We start from the raw sequence: 17,371 nt of genomic DNA, 5'->3' as shown, positions 1-17,371 counted from the left end.
GAGGAGTCAAAGCAAAGCAAGTGCCTCCCTCCGGCTTGTGCCACACCCAGGATTCTTCCAACAGCTAAGAGTGCAAAAATCACGCTGAGGCAGGATTTTCATTTAGTATTACACAGTAACACCAGTAAATTGTTCTCTGGGTTTTAAAAGTGATCTTGGAAGCAGAGTACTGTTTACCTCTTTGCCTCTAAACAAAACCATGCTATTCCCCAAACACTTCGTGTTCCCTGGCCCCCCAACTCTCAGATCTCTCAGATTCTACCAGAAGGTGCAGTTTTCTTTTTTTATGTTTTCTGTTTTGTTTTGTTTTTGGTGTGAGTGTGTGGTACTGAGGACTGAATCCAAGGATGCTCTACCACCAAGTTACATCTCCAAGTCCCCCACTTTTTAAAATGTTTTGGTATCAGGAGTTGAACCCAGGGGTACCCAACCAGTGAGCCACATCCCCAGCCCTTTCTATTTTTATTTTCAGACACGGTCTCCCTCAGTTGCTCAGGGCCTCACTATGTTTTTGATCTGGTCTCAAACTTGCAATCCTCCTGCCTCAGCCTTCTTAGTCACTGAATTACAGGTGTGTACCACCATTTATTTTTATTTTGAGACAATGTCATACTAGGTTGCTGAGTCTGGCCTCAAATTTGTCATCCTCTTGGCTCAGCTCCCCAAGTTGCTGTGGTTACAGGTATGTGCCACCATGTTTGGCCAGGAGTTTTACTTCTTAACTCAGGGTTAAGAAATCTATCTTCTTGGGTTAGTTTTGTCTATCAAAGTAAAAGGCTGGTGTGACAATTTAAAACAGGCTTAAATATGAATGGCCTTACCAAAACACACCAAAGTCACACAGTGGCGTAAATTACTTAGGTTTTATTGAAATGGAAAACAAAAACAAAAACAAAAACAAAAACAAAAACCCCAATACATTTGAAATTATTATCTGGAAAATTAAACTGCCAATGGTGGTTTCATTCAAGAGAAGCAGAGAGGGGGCTGGAGGTGTGGCTCAGTGGAAGAATGCTTGCCGAGCCTGTGCGAGGCCCTGGGTTGGATCTCCAGAAGAAAGAAAAAGTAAGACGGGGGAGAGATAGAAATCCCCATGTCTGAACAATCATCCCCCCACAAAAATAAAACATGCACAAGTCAAGTCCCCAGTCAGACGTACCTTGGTTTCACCTGCAATGGGGGCCACGTTGCAAACTTTCTTAGAGCGCAGTGTGTTTATCACAGAGCTCTTGCCAACATTCGGGTAGCCAATGAACCCCACGCTGATCTGTTTCTTGTCAGTGTGCAACTGTGCAAAAGGAATACACACCACATACATTCAGTCATGAGAAGCCCTTGGGACAAACTGCTAATATGCTGATCTGAAGAGTACAGCACAAACCTGTGGACACAACATGATCTGAAGCCTAGACATACACCAGTAACACAGCCTCAGTGAGCAGGATACAAATGCTTACTAACAAATCAGAGGTGAGTCATTTCCTCAGCATCCACTCCAGATTACCCTTGAATGTTTACAAGTTAACAGTGTGTAGGTCAAGAAACAAAGGAAGATGGGCTGGGGTTGTAAAAATTGAATGATAATTTCAAGGAATCACAAAAAGTTTAGAAATTAAATGTTGGGTACCTCTGAGAACAGGACTGAAAACCAAAGAACGGGCCAGTGGCAAGTGGCCCTGCCTCTCCTTGCCTACCCTCCCTCAGTACAGACATATGACTTCTCTATTCCACCAGAAGCCCAGGTCCCCAGGAAATCCTGATTTTTGAAAATGTGCATGTCTGAAAATATTTTATTTTCTGACCTGAAATGGACCCTTTTAGATACATCAGCAGCAAAAGGCTGTTTTCCAAGTTACGCACTGAAAGTCAAAAAGCATCAAACAGTGGACCTCCTGCCTGCTAGTCCTACAGAGAGCTCGCACAACCAGGCAGCGCAGCACTGGGGATTGATCGGTGTTCTATTACTGAGTTACAGCCCTAGCTCTTTTTAAACTTTTTTATTTTGAGACAGGGTCTTGTTAAGTTGTTCACTTTGGCCTTGAACTTGTGATTCTCCTGCCTGAGCCTCCCGAGTTGCTGGGATCACAGGTGTGCACCACTACACTCAGCTGGCAGCCAGGTTTAACCACTCATTTTGGGGGATACTGACAATCCTAAGGAAAAAAAAAAGACCTATCAACAGTGACATCTGTAGGTTGTCCTACAACAAAATATCTGGGTCACTATCCAATCACCCACATTCAATCCGTCATTCAATAAGCCCCCATGTTAAAAAAAAACATATTTTGATGCCTTATTCTTTTAGATAGGGTCTTTCTATGTTGCCAGAGCAACCCTGAATTCCTAGGCTTAGGCCATCCTCCTGTCTCAGCTCTTGAGCAGCTGGAATTAAAGGCTCGTACCACCACACCCAGTAAAGTACCTTATTCTCAAATATGGAGAATTGAAATAACCATTTGAAACGTCACTCTAGCAGAAAAGGCACTAAAACAAAGAAACTTGGAGCTAACAAAGTCAATGTTGGGAAGGAGGAAAACTTCAAAACACCACTATCATGAACACTCTGAAAGAGACAGAGAAGAGAGAACATCTGTGAAGCAATGGATAAGGGGTAGGGAAAAGAGATAAGCAAGAGCTCTCAGAAATTAAAAACTTAGGGCTGGGGGTGTGGCTTAGTGGTAGAGTGCTTGCCTAGCACTTGTGCAGCCCTGAGTTCGATCCTCAGCATCACATAAAAATAAATGAATAAATAAAATAAGGTATTGTGTCCATCTACAACTAAAAAATTTTAAAAAGATTAAAAACTGGGCTGGAAAGATAGCTCACTTGGTAGAGTGCTTGCCTTGCCTTGTAATTACGTATAAGACCCTGGGTTCACTCCCCAGCACCGAAAAAAAAAAAAAAAAAATTAAAGTGACAGGTAAAAATACATTCTGTGACAGAATAATTGGATGAACAAGAAAACTGACCAGAAAATAGAGCAAAATATCATATAAGTACTAAAATCAAGAAAAGAAAAGAAAATTCAGGAATTAAACCAGGAGGTAAAAACCAAATTCCTGAATGAGAAAACAGACCAAGGATATGGTGAAAAGGAAATTTCAAAGAATGGACAACAGCAGACTGGAAGTCCCATGGAATGCCTCGCTCACTCAACAATAAAAGACCCAGCTTCAGACACAATGCTGTGAAATTTTAGGACAGGAATTTTTTTAAAAAGACTACAGTCACAAAGGATTAGGAGACAGAATGGCCACTGACTTCTCAATATCAACACTGGAAGCCAGAGGCAGTGCACTGGTGCTTCAACATAGGGACAGTAGAACACAGTATCTCCAGTAGAACAGTATCTCCAGAATGCCAGGTCTCTCGAGACATTCCTTCTAAAGACGAGGGCAGTGACACACTCCTGTAATCAGACCACTCAGGAGGTTGAGGCAAGAGGATCACAAGTTCAAGGGCACCCTGGGCAACTTAGCGAGACCAGGCTCAAAGTCAAAAATAAACTAAAAAAAAAAAAAAAACCAAAAACCAAAACCAGTTCCTGTGAAGCACTCCTTCTCAGGTAACTTTTAGAAAATAAATTCCATCAGCAGGGCACAGTGGCACACGCCTATAATCCTAGTGACTTAGGAGGCAGATGAAGAAGGATCCCAAGTTCAAGGCCAGCCTTAGCAACTCAGAGAGACCCTGTATCAAAATAAAACTTTTAAAAAAAAGGGCTGGGAATGTGGCTCAGTGCATCCCTGGGTTCAATTTCCAGTAACCCCCAAACCACACCAAAAAAAAAAAACCCAGAAGGAGTGAACTGGACAAGAATAAAAGTGGTCCAATATAGGAAGGAGCCCTGGGCATGATGATAGTGAAAGGAAATCCCAGGAAGATGGCAGCAGGTCTAGGAAGAGTCAGCTCCCATCAACAGCAGGGAGGACCAAAGCAGACTACCAGTCACATGTGGACACTCTCAAGGTCTCCACTGTACCAGAGCATCTGCTGGACTATTAGTGGTAGACACAAACATAAAAGAGCAAATTAACACCACAGAAAAGAAAGGTTCTCATTAGAAAGGAATTCTGATCATATCGTGGAGTGACTGAGCTATGACTAGTGTTTCACACAACACAACAACATAAACACTGCATGAATAATGATGCGGTCCAACACTGTCCAACTGTACAGGAAAAGCAGAAGGAGGAAAGTATGTGTGGAGGGAGGGTGACTATAAGAAACTTAGTCCCTATTGGAGGTGTGGTTCAGTGGGACAGTCATATGCTTAGCCCTGGGTTCAACCCACAGCACACACACACACACACACGCAAATCCTCTGCAATAAAAATCTAATCCTTGTTTTCCAGGGTAGGAAATGAATAAGCATCTAAAGGCAGGAGAGAATTAGGGGAAGTCAAGAAATCAAATGATAGGCATGTACTAACAACATGAAGAAAAATACCAAAAATGATGGCCAAGAGTCCTTGGAAGTGTTTCCTTCTGGGAAGTGGGCAAGGGTGGCACAGGTGACAAGTGTTTTTTGTCAGAAACCAAGTAGAATTAATCAAACACACATACATAAGTACAGGTAAGAGCATGGAGTTTTGAAACATCTGGGTGTTTTGGTCCCAGAGCACCCATGAGGATTGGCATCTGAGACTTGAATATGGGCAGCACCCTCTCCAGGCCAAGGGAAGGAAAGTGCTCGGGCCCTGAGGGAGAAGGAAGCATGGTGGGCCTTGCAGACCTGAGGGGGGCGCAGAGTGCAGGGAAGACATCCATGGCCAGGGATGTGGCAGGAAGGGAAGCAGCACTGGTCCAGGACAGGGGCTAAGGCGGAGTGAGAAAACATTTCAGAACCCCTCGTACTTCACAGGCTCTACACATTTTTACATCTCTAGAACACATAGAGGGAAGTGAAGTTGACAACTTCTGGTGCATAGTTTCAATGATACACACATAAACTCCCAGCTACCAAACTCCTGGAGCAACAGATCAGGACTCCATACCTTTCCAAACTGCCGCAGAAGCTGAATGAATGCTCCTTTGCCAAAGGGGTTGGTGAGACTTGCATGGAAGGCAAGTGTAGGGTAGTCCTGGGAGAGGACAGCAACCCACCGTTTCTAAGGGGAAAGAAGAAAACAAGCTGGTAAATTGGAGCTTGTTTATTTATAATATGTGGAAGAATTGAAGCTTGAATTACAGTTTGAATTATGTTTCAAACACACTGTTGCCTAAGGAAAAATGCTAGTTATAATTCTTTGAAATGTGCTTTCAAGTATAATTGTTTTAATGCTTTGTATTTTGTCTCATAACCGCAAAAGAATATTCCAAAAATGCCTTCATTGCTACTAAAAGCAATTAATGGAATGCAACGTGGAGCAGGCCAGTGGCTACAGCAGCTGCCGCCTTCTGAAAGGGCACACAATTGCCTGTCCTGCTGGGGCCCTGCAGCTGTCCCATTACAGAGGACCAGAGGACAAAGGAGCCGCTTCCCACCATCAATGAAGCACACTTTGGTTGTTTTCAGTAAGAACACTCCAGCAATTACAAACGTGCTCAAGAGTGCAACACCTTAACTCCTAGAAGCTGTGAAATGGACATGTTAACAGGTAACTCAGAGTGTACAAGAGCTGAGTGGCCTTGAGAGTCTGTGTTGTATCAGTAGCTGTACTTACTGTGGCCCACGTTGGAACAAGGTCACATTTGTTAAGCACAAAAATGAGATGTTTCCAGGGCTTTTCCTTTTTCAAGTAAGCCTCAATGTGAGGGGAACGGGTACCCATTGGATCTCTAGCATCAAGAACCTGAACGACAACGTCTGATGAATCTATCACCTGCAAATTCAAGAGGCAGAAATGGTTTGCTAGAGTACACAGAAAATGAAAGAGGATGCCATTTAAGGAAACCCGAGGAAAGAAAATTTAGAAACAACTAAGACTCAGTCTGGTTAAGGAGAACAGATACTAGACAATCTCAATCTGATGCTTAAATGTGGACAGGTGATGAAAAAATTCATTTTTTCATCCTGTGACTATTTGAAACTTAACAAATTTCAAATAGGAAAGTCAGCTTGGATAAAACCCATCTCATCTCATTACTACTAAAGATTATTAAACTTAATCCATTACTTCTTAAACTTCTATAAGTTTCTAGTATTATGGGTCTTGTGTATTTTTCTAGAAAATAAAATTCTTTAGTTTACCTTTATGGTATTAGTTTCTTACTATGATACTGTTTAATTAGGGGACTATGCTTAAAGGTTTTTCTTCCTAGAATACTATTACACAAACTCAAATTCAACCAGTTAGGAGCTTTGGTTGTGGTTCAGAGGTAGAGCACTTGCCTAGCATGTGTGAGGCACTGGATTCGATCTTCAGCACCACATATAAATAAATAAAATAAAGGTACTGTGTCCATCTACAGCTAAAAACAACAACAAACAAAAAACACCTCAACCAGTTAAAAAGCATTGATTGGATACGGCTTCTGCCAATAAGCTGGCTAAGTTGGGTAGGGTATTAACCCTTTCCAGACATGAGTTCTCAGCTATAAAACAAGACAGCTAGACTAACTTAAAACTTCTCATGTGGCTCTAACCATGTAAGATAAATCTAAATAAGAACACCATTTTGGTAGGAAATCTAAATATCACAGGAAATAAGCAAATGCATATAAGGTAGCTTTTAGTCTATAAGAAATTTTTAGAAAATCCAATTACTTAGAACAATGGTAATATGTGCCTGGCTTCAACATTCCTGGTTTCTTTGTGGGGGATGGAGGACAGAATGGGTAGCAGAGTCTGTACTTCAACAGAGCTTCAATATATCAAAATCTGTGCTCATCAAAGCACATATGAAACACTCATTAGTGAGAATGTTAGAGTCTTACCTTGTAGAGCTCACCCCATATTCTTTTGGACTGTCCCTTTTTGTAGATCTCTTCTTGGGCTTCAGTTCTAAACAAGAAAGCACCCAAAATGAGCAAATGAAGTGCTATCAAGACTAAAAGGGTGTTTTAAGGAAAAGTCAACATATCAGAGAAAGGGGTATCAAAACCAGTAGAGATGGACCGAAAACAATTTTAGAGAGAAATTTTTTTTTTTTTTTTTTTTTTTTTTTTTTGGCAGTGCTGGGGATTGAACAGAGGGCTTTGTACATGCCAAATAAGCACTCTAGCACTGAGCCACATCCCTAGTCTGCAAACTGAATTTTAATTTTTGTTTGTCTGTTTATTTGCACTGGGGATTGAACCCACACATGCTTAATCACTGAGCCACATCCCCAGCCCTTTTTATATCCTATTTAGAGGTAGGGTCTCGTTAAATTGCTTTGGGCTTCTCTAAGTTGCTGGGGCTGGCTTTGAACTCACAATCCTCCCGCCTTAGCCTCCCAAGTCACTGGGATTACAGGTGTGCACTTCCATGACCAGCTCACAAACTGAATTTTAAAACTAACCATACCCAACTGCCCATCAACAGATGAATGTATAAACAAAATACTATAAACACCTGAATGGAATAATATCTAGCTTTAAAAGGACAGAAAATTTGGCACATGCTATAACATGGATAAACCTTAAAGACCTTAAGTGAAATAAGCCAGGCACAAAAGGCCAAATACTGCATGGTTCCACTTATATGAGGCAGGTACCTAGATGAGTCAAACATTTAAGGACAGAACAGAATGGCAGTTAACGGGGACTGGGGCAGGAGGGAACAGGGATTAGCATTAAATGGGCACACGATTTCCGAGTGATGAAGTTCTGGAGATGGGCAGTGGTGATGGTCGTACAACGTAAATGACCAGGATGCTGTTGAGCTGTGTACTTACATTGGTACTAGGGATTGAGCCCAGGGGCGCTTTACCACTGAGCCACACCCCCGGACCTTTTTTATTTGGAGACAGGATCTCACTAAGTTGCTCAAGGCCTTGCTAAATTGCTGAGGCTGGCCTCAAACTTGAGATCCTTTTGCCTGAGCCTCCTAAGGTCACTGGGATTAAAGGTATGCGACACCACACCTAGCTTAAAATGGTAAACTTTACGTATATTTCACCACAAATAAAAAATTATGTGGGGGAAAAAAACCCATAAGGCTGTAATGACGCTAAATGGCAGAGAATTATGCAATGTCATTGGCAGGACCTGAACCACCATCTATCTATACTTCATAGATCCCATGTAAAGTCCCATAGATCCCATGACATTTTTTTGATAAGTGACATTTTTAAGAATCTGTTTATTTACTGGACTCAAAGACATTTACCCAAGGAAACAAAACAAAAATAGTTTTGTCTTTCCCCATTACCTACTGTACAGAGGAAAAAAAATCTAATCAGAAGATGATGACGTAAACCCAACTAGAAAGTTCAAATAATTCTTGTAAATGAGTTGGCTGCCTGCTTTTGCTTGGCCTCAAAAGGCCTGACTTTATCTCTAGGAGGTCCAAGGATGGTGGGCTGACAACAATGAGGTCACACTGATGCTGTCACTGGACAACGCTCCTTTACTATTAGGGCAAAACCTCCCTCTTGTTAGAGAGACTCACGAGGGAAAATGGAGCCCGCAGTGCTAACCCTCTCAAGGGAAGCTAACCTGGTAAGCGTGCCAGCAGCCCGTCGAAAAGCATGCACACACTGCAATACCATAATGTGCCCCGTAGGGATTTATCTTTGGGGAATAATTAAGGATGAAGAGGATTCAGCCACACTGATTATTCTCCCTCTTGTTGTTTACCATATGGCAGAACCATAAACAGCACAAACATCCACGTAGGACTGGCCACAACAAAATACCCCTGATAGTACATGCAGGTGACTGTTTTTGGCAGGGGAGGTGGTACCGGGGATTGAACCCAGGAGCAATTTATGACTGAGTCACATCCCCAGCCCTTTTTTGTATCTTATTTAGAGACAGGGTCTCACTGAGTTGCTTAGGGCCTCCATAATTGCTGAGGCTGGCTTGGTTTTGTTTGTGTTTTTGCTTTTTTGTTACCAGGGATTGAACCCAAGGGTGCTTAACCACTGAGTCACATCCCCAGCCCCTTTTATTTTTTATTCTGAGACAAGATCTCACTAGGTTGCTTACAGCCTCAAAAAGTTGCTGAGGCTGGCTTCAAAGCTGCAATCCTCCTGCCTCAGCCTCCAGGGCGTCTGGGATTAGTTATGCACCACCATATCCAGCAAAATATATTCTCAGTAACATAGGAAAACACAAATAAAAGGCAAATTAAAATAGACTTAAGGTATTACATTTGTAAATAAAAAAAATGAGTGTAAGAAAGACCTAAAAGGATATATATCAGTGACTGATTCTTAACTTTCTTTGGATTATGGGTCCCCTATGTGAATTTGATGAGAGTTATGGACCATTCCTCTCTTCCTCTCCAAAACAAAACTAAATGACAACAAAACAAAATTCCACTACTTTATGCAGGTTCATAAATTTTCTACATTATCTTCAGAGAGTCACAGAAACCTCACAGGCCACTATGAACACTCAGTGGTTCAAACCAATAAGCCCTGATAGTTAATGAAGTATTAACAGTGCTTTTACTGAAGAAATGGGATTATGATTTATTTTTTGTTGTTGTGGTTGCATTTTTTGACTTAACTATATTTTCTAATTTGTCTATGATGGGATAGACTACTATTACATTGATGAAGAAAATATTATTTATTTTTATTTGGAGGATGAAGAGAGAGCTGTGATAATTAAGCCATTCTAAATAGTTTTCCATCTGGCCTGATTCCCACCAATATTCCTGGCCTAAGGGAAGAGGAGAACTTTCCATCAATGCTTCACACAGGCAAAATATGGAAGGCATTTTGTTACAGAGGAGCAAATGACGAGGCCCACGCAAACTCTGAAAGCATACCTCACACCAGTGTCCTCGGTTACCAAATCGCGATCCTTGCCCTGGTCGTAGCTCTCCGTGGACATTTCAGCATTTTCTATAAGAGACTGCATATCGCTTGCAAACAAGTTTGGCCGTTTCCTCTGAGACTTAGGGCCAAAGGTAGTTTCAAAACTTTCAGTATCAAGAATGTGCACCTTTGAGTTCTAAAGGGAAAGGAGAATTAGAGGTAAAACTAAGGAAAGCACTAAGGAAAAGCAAAAATTTAAAAGTCAACCTGAAGAAAGTTTTCTGCTTTTATTTCTCCAGAGCTCAACCCACACTGAAATTGAAGTGAATGTGGATTTGGTCTAGTTTCAAATCAGAAATGCTTATTTAAATAGCACAAACACTTGTTCTTTTCTGAAGTTCTGTGAGCTTCTTTGGAGAAATACAAAGTAATAAAGTAAAGCAAATATGAAGAGTTGTGTTATGATTTGCCAAAACTCTGCTTTATTTCATTTATCATAAAGTTTAGTCAAATGTAATTAAGGCTACAATGATGAAAATTAACTTATCTTTTCTGATTATTTTTTTAGTTTTCAAACGAGTGCATAAAGTCTGCCAAATGCACAGATTTTGTCAAGGACAATCATACTCAAATTTGTGTTTTTTTTTAAACCAACTGTAAATGCCAACCTTTTCTTGGAAGTTAATTTATTTCATGGCTAAAAGGAATCGCTTGTTTTGTAAGATGCATTTTAGTTTCAGATAACATTTTCCCTAATTTAGGTAACATTTTTATTAAATGCACATGGAAAGTCTTTAGATGAAAAACATCTAGCAAAAGTCCAAAATAATACTTTAGATGTGATAAAAGGAACCTGATACTAACTAGAACTTGATGTGCGGTAAAGGAGTTACAGGCACAGGAATTCTTGAAGCAGGATAAAAGTCAAAGATTGAGTTAGATCTATCACGTAACAGAATGTTGAGAGCTGACAGAGAACCACCTTTAAAAAATAAAATAAAATCACTCTCCTCCCCTCAGTACAAGCTCCAAACTTCAGGATGATAGAGCAACTTTAACTGACCTCCCCTTCCAACCTCTAAAGATCTTTAAATTACTACCACTTGCTTGGATTCTCTAACCCACCTCTTAAGTTTACTTGTTTGGGGAACATCCCCAAACAGAAGAATCACATTTTGCATAGGAACTAGGTTCTAAAGTCACTGAATGTAAAATAGTTTATAAAATAGTGTCTATAAGCCTACTACATTGTACTTATTAAAGTACACGTGTCAAGTAAGTTGTATCATTTTTACTGTATTGCTACAGAAATATAGTTAATTCTTTCTGGTGTAGGTAAATGAACCCAGGGCACTTTACCACTGAGCTACATCCCAGCCCTATTTAATTCTTAGTTTTCTATTGAAACTGTGTCATGCTACACATGACACTAGCTAAGGCTAGTCTGGAACTTATGATCCTCCTGCCTCAGCCTCCACAGCAGCTGGGATTATCAGTGATTACTAACTGACCCAGTCAGAAATACAGTAATTCTAATACGCATATAGCTGAATCTGAATGTGCAAACATTAAAAGTACACCTGATTTAACTATAATGAACCGAATGAGATCTCATAAGCACATAGATACCACACTAAAATAAAATAGGTAAGGGCTTTCAAGGTCAAAGTAGAAAACCTATTGAATGCTCTAAGAATTTTCCTGCACCAAAATCCAAGTTGACTGGTCCAAATGCAGACCCTTTATCCTACATGTCAGATATTTAAGTACTGGACTTTAGGAGCACTGAGCAACTGGAATGAGCAACAACCAATAAATCTGTAATAGAACCTCTCCGTTCTTCCCATAAACAGATTGGATAGCTGGTTAGAAGATGGCTTTAGGGAGAACAGACAAAGAGAACAAGGGAAATGAGCAACTTGTCTGTGGTTCATGAATTGCACTCATGTGTTTCCCTGAAAGAAAACAGCCACTCCACTAATAGGTGCCATTCTTTTAGTCCACCATAAAACAAAACCTAATTGACCCGAGGCAATAACCAGGCCTTGGTTTTTATTTTGTTCTGCAAGTAAACACTTTTCTTTGAACTGCTTAATCCATGTATGCATGTCAATGTTTTCCTCCCCTCCTTAGACTGGAACTGGAGCATATGTACTGGCTATGTTTCTGGGAATTATTATTCAATGCAAGTAAAAACGTGCAGGCCAACGTTAGGAGATGTCTGCGTTCCACGTGACACTCATCCCACTCAAGCCAGACTGTCCTTACTGTACTTCAGACTCCAGCCATCAACAGCCAGTTTGAAGGGCGCCCTTTCCCACAGCTGAAAAGCATTTCCAGGGGCCTCACAAAAGCTGAGAAGCAAGGAACACCAAAGGTCTCCTTCCAACTCAGTCCTAATTTCCCAATCTGACGGAACTACCACTTAAGACAAGTTTGTATACTGAAAAAGTAAGTTAAGGCTGACAGAGAAACCTAACTAAGAGTACAGGAGGGGACAGAGTACAGATTAGGATTCAGGTCTTGCTCCAAGACCTGTGTTTTGACTCATTACACGACTGCATATTCCTCACAAAACTTGATTCATACCAAAAGCAAAGACCCTAATGAATGTGAACGGAGAAGTCTCAGAAAGTTCAAAGTTAAAAAAGCCAAAGACAAATATGTTAGACAGGTTATCTGCATGGAGTTTGCCCAAGGAATTCCATCACCAAAGATACCCTACATCTTACATGAGGCTGGATTCGGTCATGGAGAAGAGACATTGGTAACTTGCTTTGCTTCATGACAACTTTGTATGGATCCTTCATAACTGTATCCATTTCCTCTTGAAATTTTTGTAATGATGACTGCTTAATCACACGTGTGTTTCCTGTTTTACAAATAAATAATGTTGCCATTTAATAAACAACTTAGTGTTTCTTCTGCATCCTTCCTCCCACTGGCACAATGAGAGGCATGATGTTAAGTTACTTTCACCCACCCAAGCACCTAGACATCCAACCCTCACAGTCATTTTCAAGCCTGAGAGGGGGAGGAAAAAACCAAGAAACTGCCTTTCCTGCACTCATACAACTGAACTAATCCACCCACCCAGACAAACAACGGGTTTTAACAGTTTCCCAATTTCCTGACTGAATGAAACTGAAAAATAAACATAACCGTATGGAACTAAGATTTGACAAATGTTCCACTTCCTCCTCATCCTGGCAAAGAAACCTGGAGCCAATCACAGTTGGTCAGTTGGTACAGACCAAGAACCTTGAAGCTTAGACACTCAATAGTCACAGTTACAATTTTTATCGTTATGAGGACTTGAAGGAACTATTAATCATTAAATCCAAAGAGAACAAAATGAAGCCCTAAAACACACCCTGGAGAATACCTTAAGTGAGAGATGCTGAACAAAGTACTCAATTAAACCACAGCTCCAGAACAAATTCAAAACATCAAGGCACTGTTGATACAAGTGCGTATACAACACTCCCTATTTGTTAGGCACTATTCCAAGCACTTTATAGTATTTATTAATTTAAGTGCCACAACAGTTTTATGAGTTGGTACTATTTTTACTCTCTCTCTTTTTTTTTTTTGCAGTCCTGGGGAGTGAACCCAGAAGCACTCCACCTCTGAGCTACATCCCCAGTTCCTTTTATTCTTAGTTTTTAGACAGGATCTTGCTAAGTTGCCCAGGCTGGCCTCAAACTTGTGATCCTCTTACCTCAGCCTCCTGGGTTCCTGGGATTAGAGGCTTGTTCTCATTTTACAGAAGAAATAAACGGACTTAACAACTTAACCAAAGTCACACAAATGGCAGAACGTGATTCCAAACTCAGCCACTCTGGATCTAGAGTCCCAGTACCCACCTGCCATGCTAAATGCCCCACTACAGAGTCTTCTTTGACATATATCTCTTCCTCTCCCTCTCTCTCTTCTTTTTTTTTGTAGTACTGGGATTGAACCTAGGGCCTTGCACATGCTAGGCAAGCAATGTAGCACTGAGCTCATTCCCTTTTTAACACTTTTCTGTGCTGTAGTTCTTAAGGGGTATCTCACCAAAAAGCGTAAAAGATATTCAAAAGTCACTGTGATCTGCTCACGAGCAAGGAATCTAAACACCAGGTAAACGATGACCATCACACACCTTACCGGTGGCCACCAGGAAAGCCTGCAAGGTCAAAAGGAAGACACCCCAATGTCCCTGTGACAGGAGATACTCTATTCACCCCTGGAAGCACCAATAGCAAGATCCACTCTGGGAGTTAGCAGCACAAACACATCTGCAAGGCCACCTTTCAAACAGTAATCACTCCAGGCAACCAGAAATTAAAAGGTAAGAGTCCCAAGGCCTGTGAATGCTAGTCATTAAGGATCATTTTAACTGCTTACAACTGAGAATGACACGCTCTCTTCAAAAAGAGATGTAAGAAATCCACCACTTTTCTTAGCACCCCTTCCATTACGGGTACTTCTTATCCCTTCCTCACACAACTTTTGAGTTTCACTCACCAAAAACTCCTTTTAGACACTTAAAATGCCTTTCAGACATTTGAACATTCTAGTCTTTCCCATACAACATTCATTCTGCAACACAAAATAACAAGGGACAGTACTCACCAAACCATTTAATATTTGGCTCTACTCGTGCCACTGTACCAGAAGCTACTGTTGACTGATACTGCAGAGGCTTAATCACTTTACCACGACTGTTCCTAAATTGAGGAAATAACAGATCTGGTTTGACGACAGAAGAAAGGCAACAGTAAGGCTTGGTTTACAGAATACGCTTTCCATCAAAAGAACTTTTTTTTTTCTTCTTTTCTTTTTTTGGTTTTAAATGATCATGCAGTACAGATTTCAGTAAACAAAAAGTACTTCTACATTTGAAACAGATTGCCTAAAAGTCATTTAACCTCTTGCAACAGAGTACATAATGATTTCTGCTAGATGAGTAACAATGCTATGTTTAAAAATTCGTTTACTGTTTGTTTGCTTTTTCAAAAAAAAAAAAAAATCACATATTTGAGTTTTTTGGTAATTATCTGAAGCCTGGTTTAAATGAATTTTAAGTAGAGGGTGATTTATCCTGGAACTCAAAATTCTAAAACAAACTGCAAAGTAGGTGACTAAGGCAGATTAAGTTCGTTGACGTTTGTGTTTTAGACACATCTTTTAGAACAGATGAAGAATCTAATTACCAAACAAATTAAGACCAGCTAGCAAAATGCCACACTCAGCAAGTCCCCAGGGTGGAGGCTGCCTCAGCAGAACTGAGTTGGGATGAGTTTCCAAGTGCCACAATGTTGTGATCTAAAGTCTGATGCTTAAAAACAACTTTTCTGGCAGTTTTCATAACTACATACTTTGTACTTCTATCTGATGGACATTTAATTCTGAGATTTAACATGCTCTTCATGGCTGTGAGGAGCAAGTCACCTGTCACCTGTTGGGAGTACTGTGAAACAATCACATTCCACCATCCACTAACCCATGTGTTTAACTAAAAATGAATGGCTTATCTTAACAACACTCATATAGAAGTGGTATTTGAAAATACATTACTCAGGGGCTGGGGAGATAGCTCAGTCGGTAGAGTGCTTGCCTTGTAAGCACAAGGCCCTGGATTTGATCCCCAGCCCCCCAAAAAAAGAAAATACGCTACTCCAGTTTGGGGAAAGTGAGGCTGGGAACACCAAAGACTTAACAGTCTCAGCTACAAGTAGAGGGTAGGAAGGAAAGGGGAAGGATGACCGTGCCCAGGCCTCACCTGCGCTCCTTTTGCCTGTACATATTCAGGCGGCGGATGGTGGCACGGTCCCTCATGTTTTGGCCTCCAGCTCCCTGTACTCGATCTAGGAATGGGAGAAGTAGACAGTACACTATTTGATAACCAACTAGTACGGTCACTACTTAAAATGCACCAAGTAGCTCACCCACACTGTACAAACTACACCACAAAATCTCTTTATTTTCCATTTGTTGCTCCAATAAATTATTACTTGAAGCTACAAGGTATGAAAAAAATGGATCCAATCTTTGATTTTCAATGGGATTATATATGATAATAGCTAATATTTTAGCTCTAATTATGACACTGAGCTACCCATATTTCAGTCATCATCTCACTTAATCCATACAATAATCACACAGAGATATGTCCATGTTGCAGGTCAAGAAATCAAGGCACAAGGGTCACACACCTGGCCCAAAGTCACACAGTTACTAAGCAGCAGAGCACAAACCGGATCATAAGCTGTGCTCTAACCCACAAGACACCTATCTGTGTCTCAGTTTAACAAATACCAGGTGCCTGACACATGCATGGCACCATGGACACTACAATTTTAATATGTAAATGTTCTTAATGCTCCAGTTTCTTGACTTCCCATTTAAAAAATTATTAATTTTAGTTTAACCAGCAGCAAAATAAGTAGGAATCCTTCCTTCCACCTCAGAAAGAGAATGTCATAAGCAAGGTAATACTAGCTTAGCATCTCGCCTGAGGGGCCCTTCAAGTCACCTGCTCTTGATGCAGTAAAAAACAGCATGTCATCACAGGACTGGGACCCTACTAATAAGTGTGGCCACTAAGACAAGCCATGATCTCTATTTTGGTTCGGACCCTTCACCAATAAAATCATGATCTCTGAGGGCGTTTGGGGGGCTTAACATTCTGAGATTCCAGTATCCACAAACTAGGTTAATTTATCATTCATCTGGGGAAAACATTCGACCTGTGTTGAGTCGTCGAAAACTGTTAATCATATTTAAAAACAAAGTTTAATTAACTAAACTGGAATGCAAGGGACTCCCCCACTCCCGAAGCTTATCTTGTTCACCCTGTAGGTGGAACCTTGCCAAAATTTATACTCATCTCCAAAAACACCTGTACTGAGATGATCATATTCATCTCTCTCTAGGGTTTCCTAGGCATTTTTACCGGCCAGGAAGAATCCACGGGCCCGTTCTCATCTTAATGGTCAAAGCTAAGGTGGGAGGGGAGGGTGGTCAGGTGTGAAAAGCCCACCGGGTCACCCTACACCACTTTATCTGCATCTCACAACTGGAGAGGACCCCAAGCTGCCAGAGGCCCGAGTGTTCGCTATTCCCGGCCTTTAAACCAGGTGACGACAGCTCGGCCTGCCAGGCCTGCAAGCTGTCAAGCCTTCTCGGTGTCCCCAAGTTAGAAACCACCGCACACGCTGGTCGCTTTCTCCCTTCTCAGCCCCAGGAACCCCTCGGCTGGAGGTCACTCCCAGCAAGGCCACTCGGGAGCCCTCCTCCCCTCCGGGCCTCCCCCACGTTTCCTCCAAGCTCCACCCTCGACGAGCCCCGCAGCTGTACCCGGGTTTGTGCTGGCCTTGGAGGGGTTGATGGTGCTCCGTCCTTTGAACTTGGGTTTCACCATCTTGCCGACGGGATCGGGACGGTTCTGGCCGACGAAGGTGAATGAGCGCAGACCTTCCTAGGCCTGCCGCCGAGGGAACGCGCCTGAACCACGCAGAACCACGAGCGCG

General features: G+C 41.4%; 1 protein-coding gene across 3 annotated transcripts in view; it reads right to left on the bottom strand.

Annotated features, from left to right (window-relative positions):
- The window catches only part of Gnl2 (G protein nucleolar 2), a 24,931-nt gene extending 7,560 nt beyond the window's left edge, over nt 1-17,371 (bottom strand). The window contains exons 1-9 of one of the 3 annotated variants that reach the window (XM_047517270.1): nt 17,199-17,371; nt 15,622-15,706; nt 14,472-14,566; nt 12,587-12,726; nt 9,866-10,050; nt 6,880-6,946; nt 5,667-5,825; nt 4,998-5,111; nt 1,160-1,288 (exon numbers count right to left, since the gene is read on the bottom strand). In XM_047517270.1, the coding sequence (XP_047373226.1) occupies nt 1,160-1,288; nt 4,998-5,111; nt 5,667-5,825; nt 6,880-6,946; nt 9,866-10,050; nt 12,587-12,726; nt 14,472-14,566; nt 15,622-15,706; nt 17,199-17,262 (1,038 nt within the window). In that variant the 5' untranslated portion in view covers nt 17,263-17,371. Of the gene's footprint in view, nt 1-1,159; nt 1,289-4,997; nt 5,112-5,666; nt 5,826-6,879; nt 6,947-9,865; nt 10,051-12,586; nt 12,727-14,471; nt 14,589-15,621; nt 15,707-17,198 lie in introns of those variants that run through there. The other 2 variants (XM_047517280.1, XM_047517289.1) reach the window with 2 other exon arrangements.

The sequence above is a fragment of the Sciurus carolinensis genome, chromosome 1 (assembly GCF_902686445.1).
Source record: "Sciurus carolinensis chromosome 1, mSciCar1.2, whole genome shotgun sequence".
In the NCBI taxonomy this organism is placed as follows: Eukaryota; Metazoa; Chordata; class Mammalia; order Rodentia; family Sciuridae; genus Sciurus; species Sciurus carolinensis.
Note: the sequence above shows the minus strand (reverse complement) of the source record. Positions and strands in the feature narration are given on the sequence as shown.